We start from the raw sequence: 17,974 nt of genomic DNA, 5'->3' as shown, positions 1-17,974 counted from the left end.
ATAAATGATATTAATTGAGATCATTTCCAAAGTCATGGAAGCTCCTAGAAATTCATAACAGGGGTCTCATGGAAAATGAGGCTCTCGACCTAGATCCAACATATTTACCAGCACTTATTTTGAGCAATAATGAGCTCTACATTGCTCTGCAGTCCCAAAATAACAAGTTTACAACAGCACTATCCTGAACAAATGTTGTGGAAAATGAGCTACCGAGGATGAAATCCAATAAAAGCCTTGTTGATTTGTCATTAAAGCATGTTGAATGCCTTCTTAGGGCCTATTCAACTTCAACCTTCCCTGTTAGCTCATTTTTATCGCTTCCGGGGGATGTTATAGTGGTGAATTGATAACTTTGCAAAACTATGAGCACACAAAGTGGCCCAAATGTTCTTAATGGCCTTTGTTTTAGAACAACTCAGACTTATATACTAATGACCTATTTGTCTTTTTTGAAGGCACATGATATTAAACACTGGTTGTAAGCATGGCTGATAATGAATTAGGCAGGCAGTGCTTTCTGAGGCAATGCCAAAACACTTACAGCTGTTGGGAACTTTACAGGGTATATCAGTCATTTATTAGCTTGGCAAGGAAGGAGAGAATGTGAAAGAACGAGAAGTGCCTTGCTTGTTGACAAACCATTTATACGGATAGTCAACCACAAATGAAAAAAAATCTGTCATCGTTTACCCTCCCTCATGTCATGGAAAAAAATGGTCAGAACTATTCTTACTCTGAACACTGACCTTGGAAATACCCTTTCACAACTTTTTTATTTCCAAAATAATAGTTTTAACACTGATAACGCCAATGACAAATACAGTATAAAAAAATTACTTAATATTATATGTGAATATTATTATTGTTATTAATAATATTTGCTTTTTTTGGCATAATTGTTGGACCATGAACTATTACTTAACCCATAAAACAAACTTGCATAACAATCAAACAAAAAAGCAAACAAATAAATAAATAATGGATTTTTAATTATTATTATTATTATTATTTATTTTACGTTATAAATCATTATATAAACTAGTAATTAAAAATATGCTGAAGGGACGCTTCCACTCATGTAACATCGAAACATGTGCTCTTACCTGAGTGTCTCGGTCCACTTCAGCTCGAGCTCCAGGGCCATCTTATCCATTTTGAGCTTCTCTTCCTCTTTGGTGGAGATGAGTTTGGCATCATGCTGTTGTTTCTGAGTCTCCATCTCTCCCTGAGGAAAAGAACAAGAGCGAACATTAGCTCTGATGAGCCATTAAGCACATGACCTGTAATTGTGAGGTCTGACACGCGGCACTCAGGACGAGAGGGAGGACGCTTCTTCACAGCTATCAATCATACTGGGCCAGGAGATGGAAATCCATTTTCATTTCTCAACTCACTCAGTTCTTTTCTCACGTTCACACAGGTATGATTCATTATGCATGGCCACTCAGATGACCTGTGTTTCAGGTCAAGGACAGAGGAAGAGGATCCATGAAGAGGCCTCTCTAATGAAGTGTCACACAGGGGCCAAAAACGCAGGTGGGTGTAATTCAACAGGAGCACCTATTACACATCTCAAAATGATGAACTCACTGCAGGTGTTTTTAGAAGCTATTCATGGAAAACTGAGAGCAAAAGCAGTAGGAAATTACTCACATCATCTTTAATAAAAAAATAAAAAAAAGCCTGCACAACTGGCTGCACTGGCAGAGTTACGTGACTTTGAAGTATGTAGTCTCATTCTCAGTTTTTTTTTTTTTTTTAGAGTAATAGCTTTTGGTAATAGACCTGAAGGGCCGTTAGGAGGTTGCTGGTCTCTCGGAGTCTGGCTCGAGTGGCATCCAGTTCTTCTAGAAGCTTCTTCTGGGCGTCCTTCAGATTGGAGATGTGTCCCTCAGCAGAACCGAGTCCCTGCTCTCCCTGCTTCACCAGCTCCTGGAGTCGACTCACCTGAGGAACAGTAAAAGTTACTTGCTTTTGAGCAGATGCTTGTTCTCTGTGTTGACTTTAAGGACACTGTAAGAATGAAGCAATGCAATGCAATGCAATAAAATAAAATATTTTTTAGTATTATTTCTATATTTTTAGCATTATCAATAATTACGGAAACACTTTACAATAAGGTTCATTAGTTAACATTGGTTAAGTACTTTAGTTAACATGAACTAAGAATGAACAAGACTTCTACAGCGTTAATTAATCTTAGTTAATATTAATTGCAACATTTACCAAAACATTATTAAAATCAAAGGTTGTATTTGTTAACATTAGTTAATGCTCTGTGAAGTAACATGAACAAACAATGAACAGCTGGATTTTTTATTAACTAACATTAACAAAGATTAATTAATACTGTAACTAATGTATTGCTCATTGTTAGTTATAGTACATATAATGATAGTTAATACATTAACTAATGAACCTTATTGTTATTGTAGTGTTACCATAATTATAAAATTTTTTTTTTTTATATATATTTATATATATATATCAGAATAAAAACATTTAATAATATAATTAATTAATAATTATATTATTAATTACTAATATGCACCTTGTTATACAGGTTTCACATATAAAAATAATCCACTCTATAGTCTCTATAGCTGTCTTCCAATGATTAAAAAATATATAATGTAGAAATTATTTTAGTAGTATATAAATATACAGTATGTGTTAAATATATAGAATAAAAGTATTTAAATATTTATATTATTAATTACTTTTTGTTTGCTTTTTGCACATTTGTTAAACCTTGTCCTAATGATTAAACCCATTAAACAAAAGTATCAAAAATAAATAAATAAATAACTGTAAATGTCATACCCTAATGGGCAACATAAGCAGCTACTCAGCTATTTGACAGGTCCCAGTGGGTCTGTTGACTGGGTTTTAGAGGGGTTTTACTTTTCACCCAGCTAAAACATATGAAGTCCAGCCTAGGTCAGCTGAGAAACCAGCTAGGACCAGAAAATCAGCAGGGTAACTTCCGAAATGTAACCTCTTACGTGACTGATTAAAGATGCTTTTCATTAACCATTAAAGGTCTCTCACATTCTTAAAGTTCAATCCAATACAGATGTTGATGTTAGCATGTTTCTAAATCAACACCTAAGTTCTCTAATGTGCATAAACAATGTACACAACACACAAATAGTCAATGATACAGTGCTTTTTAAGACTCAACTCAACTATTTTGAAACAGCCTTGAAGTGGGCAGCATGGCTAAATACGTAGCCTAGGTGGATAATTGGTTTCTAGATGGTGCAAGAGGCTGGTCATCATCTTCGACCAGCAACAAACCAGCTACCAGCTGGTCGTTACCAGTTTATGTGGTCAGGCTGGATTTCGGAACATACAGTACTCGATAATTAACTAGATTAAAAAGTTCGTCGAGACAAACTTTAAGTTGGCTTAAGAAAGCCGGAACATTTCGGAACATACAGTACTCGATAATTAATGAGCTAATGACCAGCTTAGATCAGCTAGAAACCACAGCTACCATTTTTTAAAACACAGATACCATCTTAAGATGGATCTTCCAGCAAGTTCAGAGTTTAATGTGCTCATCAAGCATGACTCAAAAAGTAAATGAAACATGGTTAAATTGAATGATCAGTGATGCTGCCTATTTGCAGCTATGGGACACAGCCAGATTTATGTACCGGAAGCCCATTAAAACACATTGAGACTAATGAGATGGTAAACACACGACACTGAAATTAATCACCACCTCCCTCTGCTTCCGTACCTTCCTTTCTACCTGCTAAATCACTTTCACAGAGACAGCACAGGGTTTTGAAAAGAATGGACAATACTAAGCAATGCAGAGTTCCTAACAATGACTACATGCATTTACATGCACCCTCATAACATGATTATAATGAGATTTACGCAATATTGCGATTGAACTTTATCCTACTTTACTTTGATCAAATTGATGCGATTAAGCTCATAACTGTAGTAGCCAGAATTATAGTAAAATATGTGGCGTATGCCGATTTTAATTGCTATGAACAGGCATGTAAACACTGTAACCACATCTATTCCAATCTGACAAACTGCACGTCTTTATGATGTTCACGGATGATGTCATGTAGCGGTAAAGAAGGCATCATGATTTGAGCTGCTGAAGTAACTGAGGCTGTGTTTAACTCCACTTTTAGACATACACTCTCAAACTTCTAAAGCACTTCCTCTCGGGGGAATCCCTACCACCGTTTTGAAGTGCGTTTAACTTCAAGTGGATGAGGGAAGTTTATTTGAACAGACCCTCGACCCCTCAATTTATGAGAGAAGGAGCTAGTCTACTCAAATGTACACTTCAACAGATCATATACCACAAAGCAACACGATTGTGACGTCACAAAACAACTGCTTACAGGGCGTTCCATTTAAACCCATTGCAAGGGTTCCACCAGTACTGTGCACTCGTGCAATGCAAGCAATGACGTACGTCCGAGTGAACGAGATGGAGGGCAGTTAGCGAGGGACGGCATAAAAAGTGGACTCTGACCCAGTTTCTTTTGCTGGCTGCAAAACGCTGTGTTTTCCACCAACTGGCAACCCGGGGTGTCGAAATACTATTGGGTAAATTGGCAGTAAAAACTCGCAGTCCAAAACAAAAACAGACATTCTGACATGGAACGCACATTTCAAAGTAGAACAACTGGCTGTAGCATTGTTTTTCAGAGAAACAAGTATGTGAACTTGGCATTTTTCCTAAATATCTGTAAATATATGGTACTTTTATTCATTTTTAGGCACGTCATCGAAAATAAATATTAGAAATATTCAATATTAGAAATCCATAGAAATGTTTTGCAATGTATGTAAGTAGATTAAAACAGTGGCCAGTAACACATCTACTATATGTGCGGTCATCCTTTGTGCTATGTATTGAGGTATGTAAATAAACCACATTTCTTAGCGAATAATCAAAATAATGAAAACTGCATGCGAACAGGAGTGAAGAGTTTACTTGTGTCATGTAAACATCTTACTGTGATTAAGTCCTTACTCTGATTATTGAAGAAAAAAAAAAAAAAAAAAAAAAAAAAAAAATCACATTATTGGTGTAGGTCTAAACGTAGACAATGATCAGTATTTTATTGATTATAAATGGCCTAAATGAAGGTTTCAGCACACACATTACCGTACCTCACTGTTGGCCATGTTGAGTTTGGCACTGAGCTCCTCTCGTATATTGTCCAGTTCCTCTCGCAAAAGGCTCTTCTGTTCCTCTAGAGAGTTACGTTCCTTCTCGAACTGATCCTCCATCTCCTATAAGTCCAACAGAACATGCTGATTAAAAATGACGGCTGCTTACAAACGTGCGAAACAATTTACGTTACTGGAGATAAGACGACCATGTGTTAGACTATTACTTCTCATTTTGAAGTTATAGCTCAACAAAAAGTGAACATTCTGTCATTTACTCAACCTCATGTCGCTCCAAATTCATACGAGGAATGAAACTCATACCGGATTGAAACAACACGAGGATGAGTAAATAACGTCAGAAGTTTCATTACTGGATGAACTATTCCTTTAATCATGATAAAAATCTTTTTTTTAGGCTGTGGCATTTTGAAGGCATAACCGTCTGAAAACTTAATTTCAAACATGTCAGGGTAGTGCCTTAGGAAATCCACTTAATATCTGTCTCAGGAAGTAGGAAGAAATAAGATGACAAGATTTGCAATGCAAAAACAAAGCATGAGAAGAAATTAATAACTATATATTATTCATAATAAGATTCTTTAGCTTTCTAGACCTCTCCTCGAAAATAATAATACAGAAACTAATCATAGTCATCCTGTGACATTTACAGAACAAAATGCAATTTTTGATTGTTTCCTGCCTACCACAGTCAGAGGATACAATGGGTCTTATTATTGCACTTTCAAGGTAGTACTGAAGTAATATTCCTCAAATATTCTGGTTATACATCCTAACTCTAAGAATTAAAAATATGTAATTAATTCAGCCTGAGATGCTTAATGTAGACACTTCATTAAACTTTGTTTTGCAGATATTTAAAATTGAAATTAGAATATCTCCCATTGACTTAGATTGATATAATGTAAAAAAAAAAAAAAAGAGGCAAAATGAAGCATTAAATGAATAGTCATTAAGATGTTTTAATGTTTTTGAAAGAAGTCTCTTCTGCTCACCAAGGCTGCATTTATTTGATCAAAAAAGTAAAAACATTAATACTGTGGAATATTATTACAATTTAAAATTATATATTTTAATATATTAATTCCTATGATGACAAAGCTGAATTTTCAGCATCATTACTCCAGTCTTCAGTGTCACATGATCCTTCAGAAATCATTCTAATATGATGATTTGATGCTCAAGAAACATTTCTTATCATGATCAAAGCTGAAATAAGTTGTAATGCTTAATTTTGTGGAACATCATTTTCAGGATACTTAGAAATATAGAAACATTTATTTCAAATTATTTCTTATCACTGTAATGCTTTCTTGCTGAATATATATGGGATATATTATATGATACATTGAAATATATATACACAGTATTTGCAAGGCTATAGTAAAATTAAAGTCTAAAACTGTCAATCTTGTTTCCTTTCTGAACAATGCATAATTATATCCTAACATATATTAAAAGAAGAAAAAGAAGCAAGTGGATGATGTGAAAGAGCAGAGCGATAGATGTTGACAAATGAAAGATGACAGAGACGAAATAATCTCTCCCGTTCCTTATAAAGAGCAGCGGCGAGCTCCTTGCACATTTTGATTAAAGTCCACAACGAATCAAACCCACGTCACTTCATTTCTGTGCATATTCATATACCCATCACCTAAAAGAACAGGCAGTGAGAATCCTGTGCGTGTGCGGGCGCGTGGGCCTTGAGGAGAAAGAGGTCTTAAGTACGGCTGTTTAAAAAATTGATGGTTAGCACAGACGAGCAAATGGGCTGAGCGCTCGGTATAGCCGGCAGGTGTGCATAATTCACTCCATCCCCAATTCAAGGCACACAAATATGCAAATAGCACCTCTTGAGGGTGCCGGCTGTGCCTCAGTGACATGCGTTGAGATGGTAAAAATGGATCCATGCTGTGATCCATGTCAAATCAAGTAGAATCCAGTTGTGATCTCCCTCCCAGAAAATATAAAATACATCGCACACATGGGGCTCTATTCTGTGGAGGTTTCCAAAATAAAGGTTCTTCTAATGCCACAAGGTCTATCATCAGAGTAGTGAGTCACCAAACAAACACACCATGGACACACACTACAAACCGAATGCGCTCTGGAAAAGAAAGATAAAGAAGAGAAAGAGAGCGAGCCCTAGGCTTCTTCTAAAATAGGACGTCAGCACGGTCGTCATGCTGCTCCTGTACAAGACTGTGAGTCAGCGGCACACTCTAACAGAGGCCACTCTCATTGATTATTCATCTGCGCCTCAATTTTTCAAACTACATTTCCATTTCTGAGAGTAGCGGGTGCTACGGCGTCGGTGAGATAAGCCCAGAGCAGTAATGTGATTAACCGGTTGCTGCTGCGGCATCACGGGCGATGTCCGCCGGCACAAAGGTTCGCTGAAGGGTCGTACAGGTTTGACAGCAGGTGATAAAGACGGAGCGGGCCGGCTTTGGGCAGGCGTGATCTCTGTAAGCGTGAAGGGAACTTTTCAGAATGAGTTAAAGTGAGAAAATTAGATCCATCACATTAGCATGCATGTTACATTGTAAAGGTATGGGAAATGTAAATACGATTGAGTATGTATAAACTATTAGCATTTCTAATAATGCTCAGGTGGTGGTGGACTTTTTAGAAGTACATGATTGCTTGCTCATGGGAACTTCTGGAGTCGGTCACCAAAGGAAAATGACAATGCTAACTAGCTAATAGCACCATAAGTAACACTTTTATAGCAAATATGAGGTAAAAATAAGTATGTTTCACGATATTAAGAGCCTCTTAAAAAAAAAAAGGCTTGCCCTGCCAACATTTTCAACAATTTTCCTGACACACAATAATTTCTACAGTAAATGTATATTTTTCACATATAATTAGGGTTAGGGTAACCTACAAAACTCCCCTGCTAGTTCGCTGTTAATGATATGCTAAAGCCCGCCCGCACGTGACGTGATTGGATACAAGGTAGTTTGTGACGCAAGAAACACCAGCGATTTCAAACCGTGTTTTCTGAGACTGTCTTTGGTTCACTGGACTTTTAAGGAGAAAATACTCAACAATGGTGTTGACTTATGAATTTGCACATGGTTTGTCTTAAAGCATATTAAAAACACCACATAGACATATAAACAAAATTAAAAACTTGATTTTCACAAAAATCTTAAGCAGCACAACTGTTTTCAACATTGATAATAATCAGAAATGTTTGTTGAGCATCAAACCAGCAAATTAGAATGATTTCTGAAGGATCATGTGACACTGAAGACTGGAGTAATGATGCTGAAAATTCAGCTTTGCCATCACAGGAATATATTACATGTTGTTATCTGTATTTTCGATCAAATAAATGCAGCACATGTGAGCATGAGATACTTCTTTTATTAAAACAATAAAAACAAACAAAAACATTTGTTTGTTTTTCATCAGACACCCTGATAAAGGCTTACTGGCCGCAATGCGTAGATGTGCCGTTGCTTGTCACCTGTTTTTTGAAATTTAAAGGCAGGGTAGGTAGGACTATATAAAAATAAAAGATCCAAATTTGTTAAAACTTTCTATATATATCAATACATAATTAAAATGTAAGTACTCTGAAAAAAAGAGTATAAAAATCAAGTGACTCTAGACCGTTTAATCTGTATTAAACACAGCTCATTATTTCGATTCGGGACGAATCAAAGGATTGGCTTAGGCGACTGTCACTCTCTCTCGCAACCATGGCAACCACCCTTTTGCCACGGGATCTGCCCACTTGCGCGCGCACGTTTGATTTGAGGAATTCGAGAGGCACGGAACCTAGGAATAGCAAAACAATGGCAGAGAAAGAGCAATCAAAATTCACATTACCGGCATGCAGTTAGTGAAGGCAAACAAGGCAAAAAAAGAAGACAGTACAAGAAAAGGTAATGAACAAAAAGTCTTTGGATAATCAAAGAAATAAAACGCGTGTCAATATCATCGTGGCTTTCCAGCGACCACCCCGTCCTCAGCCTCTACTTCCTCGGACCCTAGTTGCACGCCACGGCCTCTTGCACGACCTCCTCTGCTTCGCCCTAAAATTATTTTTTATTTTACAAAAGGACATTTTACAAACCTACATTTTGCGCATGTGCTCCTGCATGCACTTTTCCAGTCACAACACAGCAATCAAAGGAGGACGCGCTGAAAACTGAAATGCTGTTCTCTTCCTTCATAACTCGTACTGAGAATGTTTGAGTTGCAGAGGAATTTGTGACTGTTTCACCTGTTCAACCACATCAAAGTTTCGTAATTAGTAAGTCCGTGCTTTTTCTCTTTTTGTTCTTATGTGCTGAAGGGCTGCTGTGCCTTGGTGAAACGATGTTTGTACGTGAAGAGCTCTTTTCCAAAACGCCATAAACCTAAAAAGCTGCCTCAAAGAACCAGCAAAAGTAATGATTATGAATGTGTAAAATATTGCAATAAGACATTTTAATTGTTTATTAATTTCTGTGTCGGCTGCAAAGATGAAGTTGACGATATTTGACTCGCGATCTTCGCAGTAGGCTAGTGAACGCATGCACCGGAGAAATGCACATTTAGGCTACATAGTTTTATTTTGTTTTGGATGGTTTTGTTTAGAACCAGATTTCTGTAAATATATTCCACATTTTTTAGGCCTGTGAGGCGAGGCTACGGTTCGGTTCACGATGATATAATCTCCAGTTCAAGCACCTTATGTTGTGATTGATAGCCTATATTTACTTTATGTATTTAATCCAGGAATGAAAATATTAATGAATTAATGAAAAAAAAAATATATTAAAATTAAGATACAATTAATACAAAACGAAATTCGTTTTAAAGAAAGGCTTTGTGCTTTCTGTTTTGAGGTCTCTGTTAAAGTTTGAAAGTCTTAGTGCAGCTTTCAGAGCGCTCGCGTCCATAATGGAGAACTGTCAAGTAATATTGTTTTTTCTTCATAAATGCAAACACGAAAAATAAAAGACAAAAACTTTTTTAAAAAGACAAACCATAAATTTAGAAAAAAAAAAAAAAAAAGATGGATTTATAGCGTTTTGGGGGAAAAATGAATGGATTTATACCGTTTTGAAAATGTTATTTTTTTTTTTACTTTGAATTGATCATCAACCATATTGTTGTTTGATTTAATAATCACTGTTGCAAGAAGTGCCTAGTTAAGTTTTTTTTTTGTTTTTTTTGTAAGTGGAAAAAGTAGGGGCTGCCACAGATTCTGTTTAGTTAGCTCCTTTATTGTTTTTTTCTATAGCCTAGTATAATATAGGTCAAATGCAGCAAGTCAAAAGACCAACTGGACCTTCTTTGCCAGTTTGCTCACATTTCTTTGAAGGATGGCAAAAATATCGCCTGAATATCGATATCTAGATATTGGAAAAAAATATCGAGATATTCATTTTTGTCAATATCTCCCACCCCTACATGCAGAACACCATATATGTTATGAATCTTACACGAAATTCATCTTCATCACAATATTACTGATGGTAATGTAAAAAAGTGTATCAATGCAACCTGTTTTTAGCTTATATAACTAGCTCGTTAGCGAATCAAAAAATATATATTTTAAATTTACCAATATCAATATGCTAGCTTGATAGTGAGTACTAAAATACATCTTATTTGTTTATATTCATAAGCAATTAGCGTTAGATTTTTTTATTACATGTGATTCTGACATGATGTCACTACATGCACTGTGCTCCTTCCTCTCTGCTTGTCTCAGGTAAATAATGCGTCTTCAGCTCAGCGGTTGGAGTCGCGCGTTCATGTGTTTTGGGGGCGTGGCTTTGGAAGGAGCCCAGAAGGGAGGGGGTGGAGTGAATGGAAATAATGAACTGTCTTTAAAACAGTCCTGAGAGGTCTACAGACACTCGATTTTTATACTTTCTTTTTCAGAGTACTTACATTTTAATTATGTATTGATATGTACATAAAGTTTAAACAAATTTGAAAAAGAATTTTTTTAGACCATTCCTACCTACCCTGCCTTTAAGCCATGAAAAAATAAAGGCTTTTTATATTTTAGAATATTCGAGTGCCTTGGATTGTTTTTTCTTACAAAACAAAAACATTAGTCAAAATCCTCATTAGACTTTGGCTTCAGAAATAACCCACAGCCGCTCTGCTATGTTCAGCTAACAATCTGTTGTGTGTGATTTATAATTACAAAAAGATTAAGTAGTTGTGAACTGTATGGATATGGATGTGCCTGGCTGCTGGCAGCTGCCTATTTTGAGGGAGGGTGACAGATTGCGCTCTGACTGAGTCAATTCAGTGCCGCTTTCTAGGCTTTCATTTCATATGCTATCGGCTAGAGAAATCAAAACAGACGGTTTAGTCATTACGTTTGCTATTTACGAACCTGTCTCCGCTGATGAGTGAAATAACAGTTATGCCTTTCACTGTTAAATCAATGAAGATCGAGTGTGTCTTGTCTGGGACACTTTGAGCAGGGTGGAGAGGGTGAGATGGAGGCAGGACGGAGGTGAGAGTGTGTGTGAGGGGAATTTGCACTGTTAGGCAAGAAAGCAGGGCTGAGTACTGCACTATTCCTTTCTGTTTCTCTATTGGATTAGCATTTTTTTCACTCACACACACACACTCCTAAAAATAGAGAAAAAGCTTAGGATGATTAGTCGACCTACATATCGCCAAGTCCGATATATAGTGGCCGATATTTTTATTTATTTTTAAACATCGGTATCGGATGATTCGTTTACTGATATGTCGGATTTTCCGTCTTCATTAGTTTACTGTCTCTGTTTAATAGTCCTATCTAGGTAGAACCGTTAAACTAAGAAAGTATTATAGCGTTTGCTTTTCTATTACTAGTAGGCTACTAAAAAGCCAAACACTATGGCCTGGTTTCACAGGCCAAGCTTAGATTAAGCTAGGATTAGGTCTTAGTTTAATTAGGACATTTAAGTAGCTTTTATAAACCTGCCTTAGAAAAAAACATTACTGATGTGGATCTTGAGACAAAACAATGGCACAGATATATTTTAAGATATGTCAGTGCAAGTTGCTTTCAGTTATAAAAGCTCAAACATGCATTTTAGTCCAGGACTAGGCTTAAACCTTGTCTGTGAATTTTTTTTAATTAATTTACAAATGATTTATTTCTTATAATTCTATTAATTTATTAAATATTAATTAAAATTAATATAAATTATAAATATATCGGCCGTCCTGCTTTCTAAGATATCGGCACCGGCCATTAATATCGGTTGACCAGTTATGAATAAAAACAAAAGCAGCCTGTTTACATTGGAGAACCTCCTAAAATTTATTCTCTAGTTCTTTAGAAAATGATCTGGTGCTTTCAGAGGCGTCATGCACCTGCTCTTTTATTTGAAGTGGCAGTTCTAGTTCACTTAATGCCCTAGGCAAAATAAGACAGGACCAAAAAGAAGCATTTTTTTTCACCACTTTAGTAGTTATTTATTTAAGTGTAAGATATATTAAGCTGCATTAACACCGTCACAAACAAATCCCAGATCGGAATTTGTTGGACACGTTCAAACCACTTTCAAATGTGGTTTTAAATCAGATACATATCCGATATCTGGACATCTGACCTACGTCTAAACACGAATATTTGATTCCCCTTTGAATTCCAAGCCACCACAAGGCGAGGGCGACACGTTTGGCCTTGAAGATAGCTTTTTAATGTCTTATTATGAAGCAGACTTGCCAATATGCGTTTGCAATAAAATAAAATAAAACTTTATTTATTTAAAATAAAAATTATGCGCGATCAGACACATTCAGGAACATAGAAACTGGTGTTCAACCTCTGCACCGTGAATTTTTAAAATAGCTTTGCTACTGAAAGCTACATTATAGGCTATTTCTCAGCAATGAGATAACTTCACTGTTTTTGTAAATAAACTAATAAACACAGGGTAATTCACAATCTCTCTCTCGTTAATTCCTTCGAATCCATTCAAATAAATGAAATCTTAGCGCACTACTAAGATAACAATCGAAAATTGCCATTATTTCCGGTCTATATCCGTTCTGTCAGAGTTTGCACTGCAAACATCCATGACAGCTTTTACTAAATCATGGCACCTGACGTGAAATATGAAATAATTTTAGTACGGCTATTCGAGACCAGAGGGTCAACCATGTCGCATAGTAAAACAATCACCAACAGAATCGTTTTGGGCGGGGATTAATGTAAACACAGATATCAGATGTGTCTAAAGTGAATGTAAACAGGCGGGACACAATATCGGATATGGTCAAAAGATCAGATCTGTGCATTAAGACTTGTAGAGTAAATTCAGCAGTCTTAGTCTAGTGTTGCAGTTGACATTTAAGATGTGCAGAGCAACATAGTTAGGATACCAAAATAAAACTTTAAAATAGCAGGAAAATACACTTCGCTATGCATTTATTGTCATATTTTCTATTTTCATTTTAATTTTAGTTTAAGTTAATGTGTTTTTGTCATTTTTAAATGTATGTAGCTTCAATGTATTTTATTTCAATTTCCAATTACCAACTTATTTTATTTTATGTTTATTTTCAACTTGTTTCAGTTATTTTTGTTCTAATTGTATATTTTTTTACGTTTAAGATTTTAATTTAATATTTATATTTGATTTCAATTTCCGAAAACAATTTTTTAGCTATTCTAGTTTTAGTTAACAATAACACTGAAAACTAACTAAATAACGAAGAAACAAACAAACAAATGAAATAAAATATCTGTTTATAAAACATAGTTTTGTATCACAACATCTAAAACCTGATCATTATCTCAGCAGACAGACTGGATCCTTGTGTGCTTGTAAATAAATACTAATAATTGTGTTTTTTCAAAACTCAATAATTTGACAAACCAGATTAAAAACGCATATGTTCTCCAATCCTGAACCTGTTACAATTGTTCTCCCTGATCTCCCACTTGCACTCAAAGGTGCTTCCGGTTCTTTCTCAAGGTGACACCTCCTGACTGATGCTAGACAGCGACTTACATCTTCCGTCTGAACCTAACGTCTGAAGTGCAGTCATGCTGATGTCTTGACAGGACAGCTGAGAGCGTTTAAAAAGTTGTATGTGGGCACAGCTGACAGCGATGTGACAGAGTTCACTCACAGACAGGAGGCGGTTCTTCTCTTTCTCGGAGATGCTCTGTGTGTTCTCCAGAGCGGCCCGGTGCTTCCTGGAGAGCTCCTCCACCGCCCGACTGTGGGTATCCTTAAAGTGAGCGGTCTCCTCTTCATATCTGACACGCAAGTTTATGAGCTCCTTCTCATAGATCTGCTTTTCCTCTCGAAGTGACTGTTGAGAAAAAATAAAAGACAGATGTATTTAAAACATGATCCGATGCATATATTATATTATATTATATTATATTATATTATATTATATTATATTATATTATATTATATTATATTATATTATATTATATTATATACAGAGAGAGAGAGAGAGAGAGAGAGAGAGAGAGAGAATATTTGTATATACATTTAAAAAACATCTAAACACAAATTTCATTATTGTCCATCTGTTGCATTTGTATTTGTTTATTAGCACTTTTAAAATTGTGTTACAGTTTCTGAATATTTATTATTTTCATTTATTATATTATATGACTATTTAAACAACCGTTTAAAAATGTCTTATGTTCACCAAGGCTGCATTTATTTGATCAAAATACAGTAAAACAGTTATGCTGTGAAATATAATATTTTTTTTTCCAACTTTAATATTTTTAATATATAATATATATAATACATTTAAAAAAAAGTGATGTATTCCTGTGATGTCAAAGCTGAATTTTGAGCATCATTACATTAGTCTTAAATGTCACATGATCTTTCAGAAATGATTCTAATATGCTGATTTGTCTTATTATCAATGTTGAAAACATGTATTCTTTGATGTGCAGCATTTATTTGGGATTGAAATCTTCTGTGACATTATAAATATTTTTACTGCCACTTTTGATCTATTTAATGCGTCCTTGTCTAATAAAAGTATTAATTTAATAATAGTTACATGAGGTAAAAGTTTGAAACATAAACAGCAAAAAGATAGACTGAAATGCATAGCCTTTAATGACAATTACTTTTTTTAATGCAAGGTGCTTCTTTATTCAACATTGGGAAACATTATATAATGCTACTGTGTTGATGTTTTTGAGTTGTTTTTGCAGTTTGGTTTCAATAAATGTAAGGAACCTTTGAGTTCTCATAGGAAATGTTGATTCCTCATGAAACTACATTTAATAGTGATGACATTAGATAAACACTTCTCATTATATATTATGTAAGGTATAATGTACTTCCAGCCAGTTGTTATTGCAGAATAAGTCTCGATAGGGTGATCAGGACCCCGACACGAACCGGCTGGATGCACATTATCCTGCTTATTACATGGCTACTTGCCACATAAGTAAATAATTAGACATGAAATATTAATCTGTTGAAATATTTTATCAGCTCTTTAAACGCAAAGCTTCCTTGGAGAGAGCAGTTGCTAGGAAGCAGCAAGTTCAAACTAGAAGGACATTTAATGGATACAGTACAGTCACGTACAGTATACATGGTATTTCACCACATACATAATTATGGGGATAAGAGATATTGATTTGAGATTAAGCAAATTGTACCTATTTGTTATCTTAATAAATAACCATTACACCATTACATATCTTAATCCATTACATTGTACAAAACAATCGTCGCAAAATGGCAGCAGCTGCGTTTGTATGAAACAACAAAGAGAAAGTCCTCGATACCGGTTAACATAATTAAATAACTGTACACAAAATATTGATTTTAGTTTGAAATTTCATTAGCTCACCAAACGCAAAACTTCCACGAAGAAAAACCATTCCTAGCAAGCGTAAAGCGGCGACTTCAATAACCCGGATGGATAACTGGTTGTTATTGAGGAATAACATACTGCTGGATGGTGCGATTGACCAATCAGAATCAAGTATTCCACAGAGGCGTGTAATAATACTAATTAAAAAAATCAGTACACATCAGTACTATAAGGCTCTTTTCACATTCACATGAATAAACAGGATTCAAAGTGAAAGTCTGAGAGTCTGTGAAAGTTTGAGTACAGTTTATGAAAAGGGAACAAACAGGTCTCAATAAGAGACACTCAGACTGCTTCTTGTTCAGAAATGTCATGAATCCAATCTAAAAGTATAACAGTGAAAACTGAAAGACACCTTCAAAGCCCACACTGACACTGTGATGCAACTGCCCGCAAGTAAATAAACTTCCTATTATAAGACCAGCAGAAGTGTCGGCAAAGTGAATCACTCCACAATCCTTTCCCGCTCTATTTAGTGAGTGTTGTCATAGTAACACCTAACTCAAGGCTGTGCTGCAAACAACTGTGATGTGGGCGACAGAAAGAAACTGAGAGAAAGATTGATGAAACCTTTTCAAAGGGGAATTATCCTGAAATTCAAGCACACAGCAGCAAACCAAAAGAGAACATGATGCTTCATATATTCTTCACAAATTTGACAAAGTTGGTCTTCCGGAAGTGTTTATGAGGGTAATGTTCACAGCTAGAAGGAACAGAGTGAACGCAACGGAGTGAAACAGGGTGGGAGTCTTTATTAAAAAAATTATGTTGACCTTAAGATGTATGTATTTGAATTGCATATAATAATTCTTTCCATTTGGATTACATAGTTTTAACATTAACAAACTTAATGTAATGAATATTTGCCTAAATTAAATCTGGATTAATCACACAATTTGGATTAAACTGCTCGATCTCTTTATGAACTTTTTAAAGCGTCAAAGTGGTAGTTGCGTAGCTGTCAATGGAGGGACAGATATTTCTCAAGTCAGATTTCGTTATTTGTGTTCCGAAGACTAACAAAAGTCTTTCGGATTTGGAACTATATTGGAATATTGGTAATTAATGACAGAATTTTCTTTTTCAGGTGAACTAACAACAACAAAAACAAATAAAATCTTACCAAACCCAAAATCTTGGTAACAAGATTAACAAGACAACTTATACGTATTACCATTTGTGAAGTTGTGTATTCTTAATTTCATTGTTCTCAGACAAAATGGTACAAAAGCTCTCACTAGGACGATACCCTTTAAAAAGGTTCTAATATGTACACTTTTGGTGCCAATTTGCACCTTTGAGGTACTAATATGCACTCTTTAGGTACAAAGGAAAGTTTCATTTAATAGACAAAACTAAGGGAGAATGACCGTAAGCTATGGGAAGAGAGAAGGGGAATGTAATTGCAACGCGTCACAGGACAAACTGCGCCATGGCTCTTTTAAAAGTTTCCCAAAGTCTATTCTTTTAAAAGTCTATCCCAATTTTAGTTCTAAAACTGCTGAGAAGGATTTTTCAGGAGCAAAAACAAGCCCACATTCCCACAATCTGTTTATTGGGGCTCTCAACGTATTAATAATGAATCAAAACCCAAATGCGACAGGACAGCCAAAAAGCCAAACTGCTCGAGCAGATTGTTGCGTGAAAACAGCACGAAATCCCATACTGTAGCGAGTCAAATAAATAGCCATGCTGTCTCCGCAAAAAAAAAATGATTGCAGGGCTGAGTGAAACCACTGAGAAATAAGAATTCCCGTTAAATCAAACCAACCGTCCACAAAGAGACATATTTTCTGAAGTCTTGCAGTGAGTTTTGAATTAAACATGGAGGTCTGGATTTAGCTGTGATAAAGCAGCTAGTGTTTAACACGAGAGATGGGCTTGTATATGCTTTAAACATAAAACTAATGATGTCTCAGAGGAACTCATGTGAAATAAATGTTACTGCAGAAGA

General features: G+C 35.6%; 1 protein-coding gene across 4 annotated transcripts in view; it reads right to left on the bottom strand.

Moving 5' to 3' along the window:
- The window catches only part of LOC311068221 (protein FAM184A-like), a 122,480-nt gene that overhangs the window by 56,204 nt on the left and 48,302 nt on the right, over positions 1-17,974 (bottom strand). For all 4 annotated transcript variants that reach the window (XM_084090539.1, XM_084090537.1, XM_084090538.1 and 1 more), the window contains exons 6-9: positions 14,284-14,469; positions 5,161-5,283; positions 1,789-1,950; positions 1,107-1,228 (exon numbers count right to left, since the gene is read on the bottom strand). In XM_084090539.1, the coding sequence (XP_083946665.1) occupies positions 1,107-1,228; positions 1,789-1,950; positions 5,161-5,283; positions 14,284-14,469 (593 nt within the window). The remainder of the gene's footprint in view (positions 1-1,106; positions 1,229-1,788; positions 1,951-5,160; positions 5,284-14,283; positions 14,470-17,974) is intronic.

The sequence above is a fragment of the Abramis brama genome (genome assembly GCF_963993115.1).
Source record: "Abramis brama genome assembly, chromosome: 18".
Taxonomy (NCBI): Eukaryota; Metazoa; Chordata; class Actinopteri; order Cypriniformes; family Leuciscidae; genus Abramis; species Abramis brama.
The sequence above is the reverse complement of the archived record's forward strand: the minus strand, read 5'-3'. Positions and strand labels throughout refer to the sequence as shown.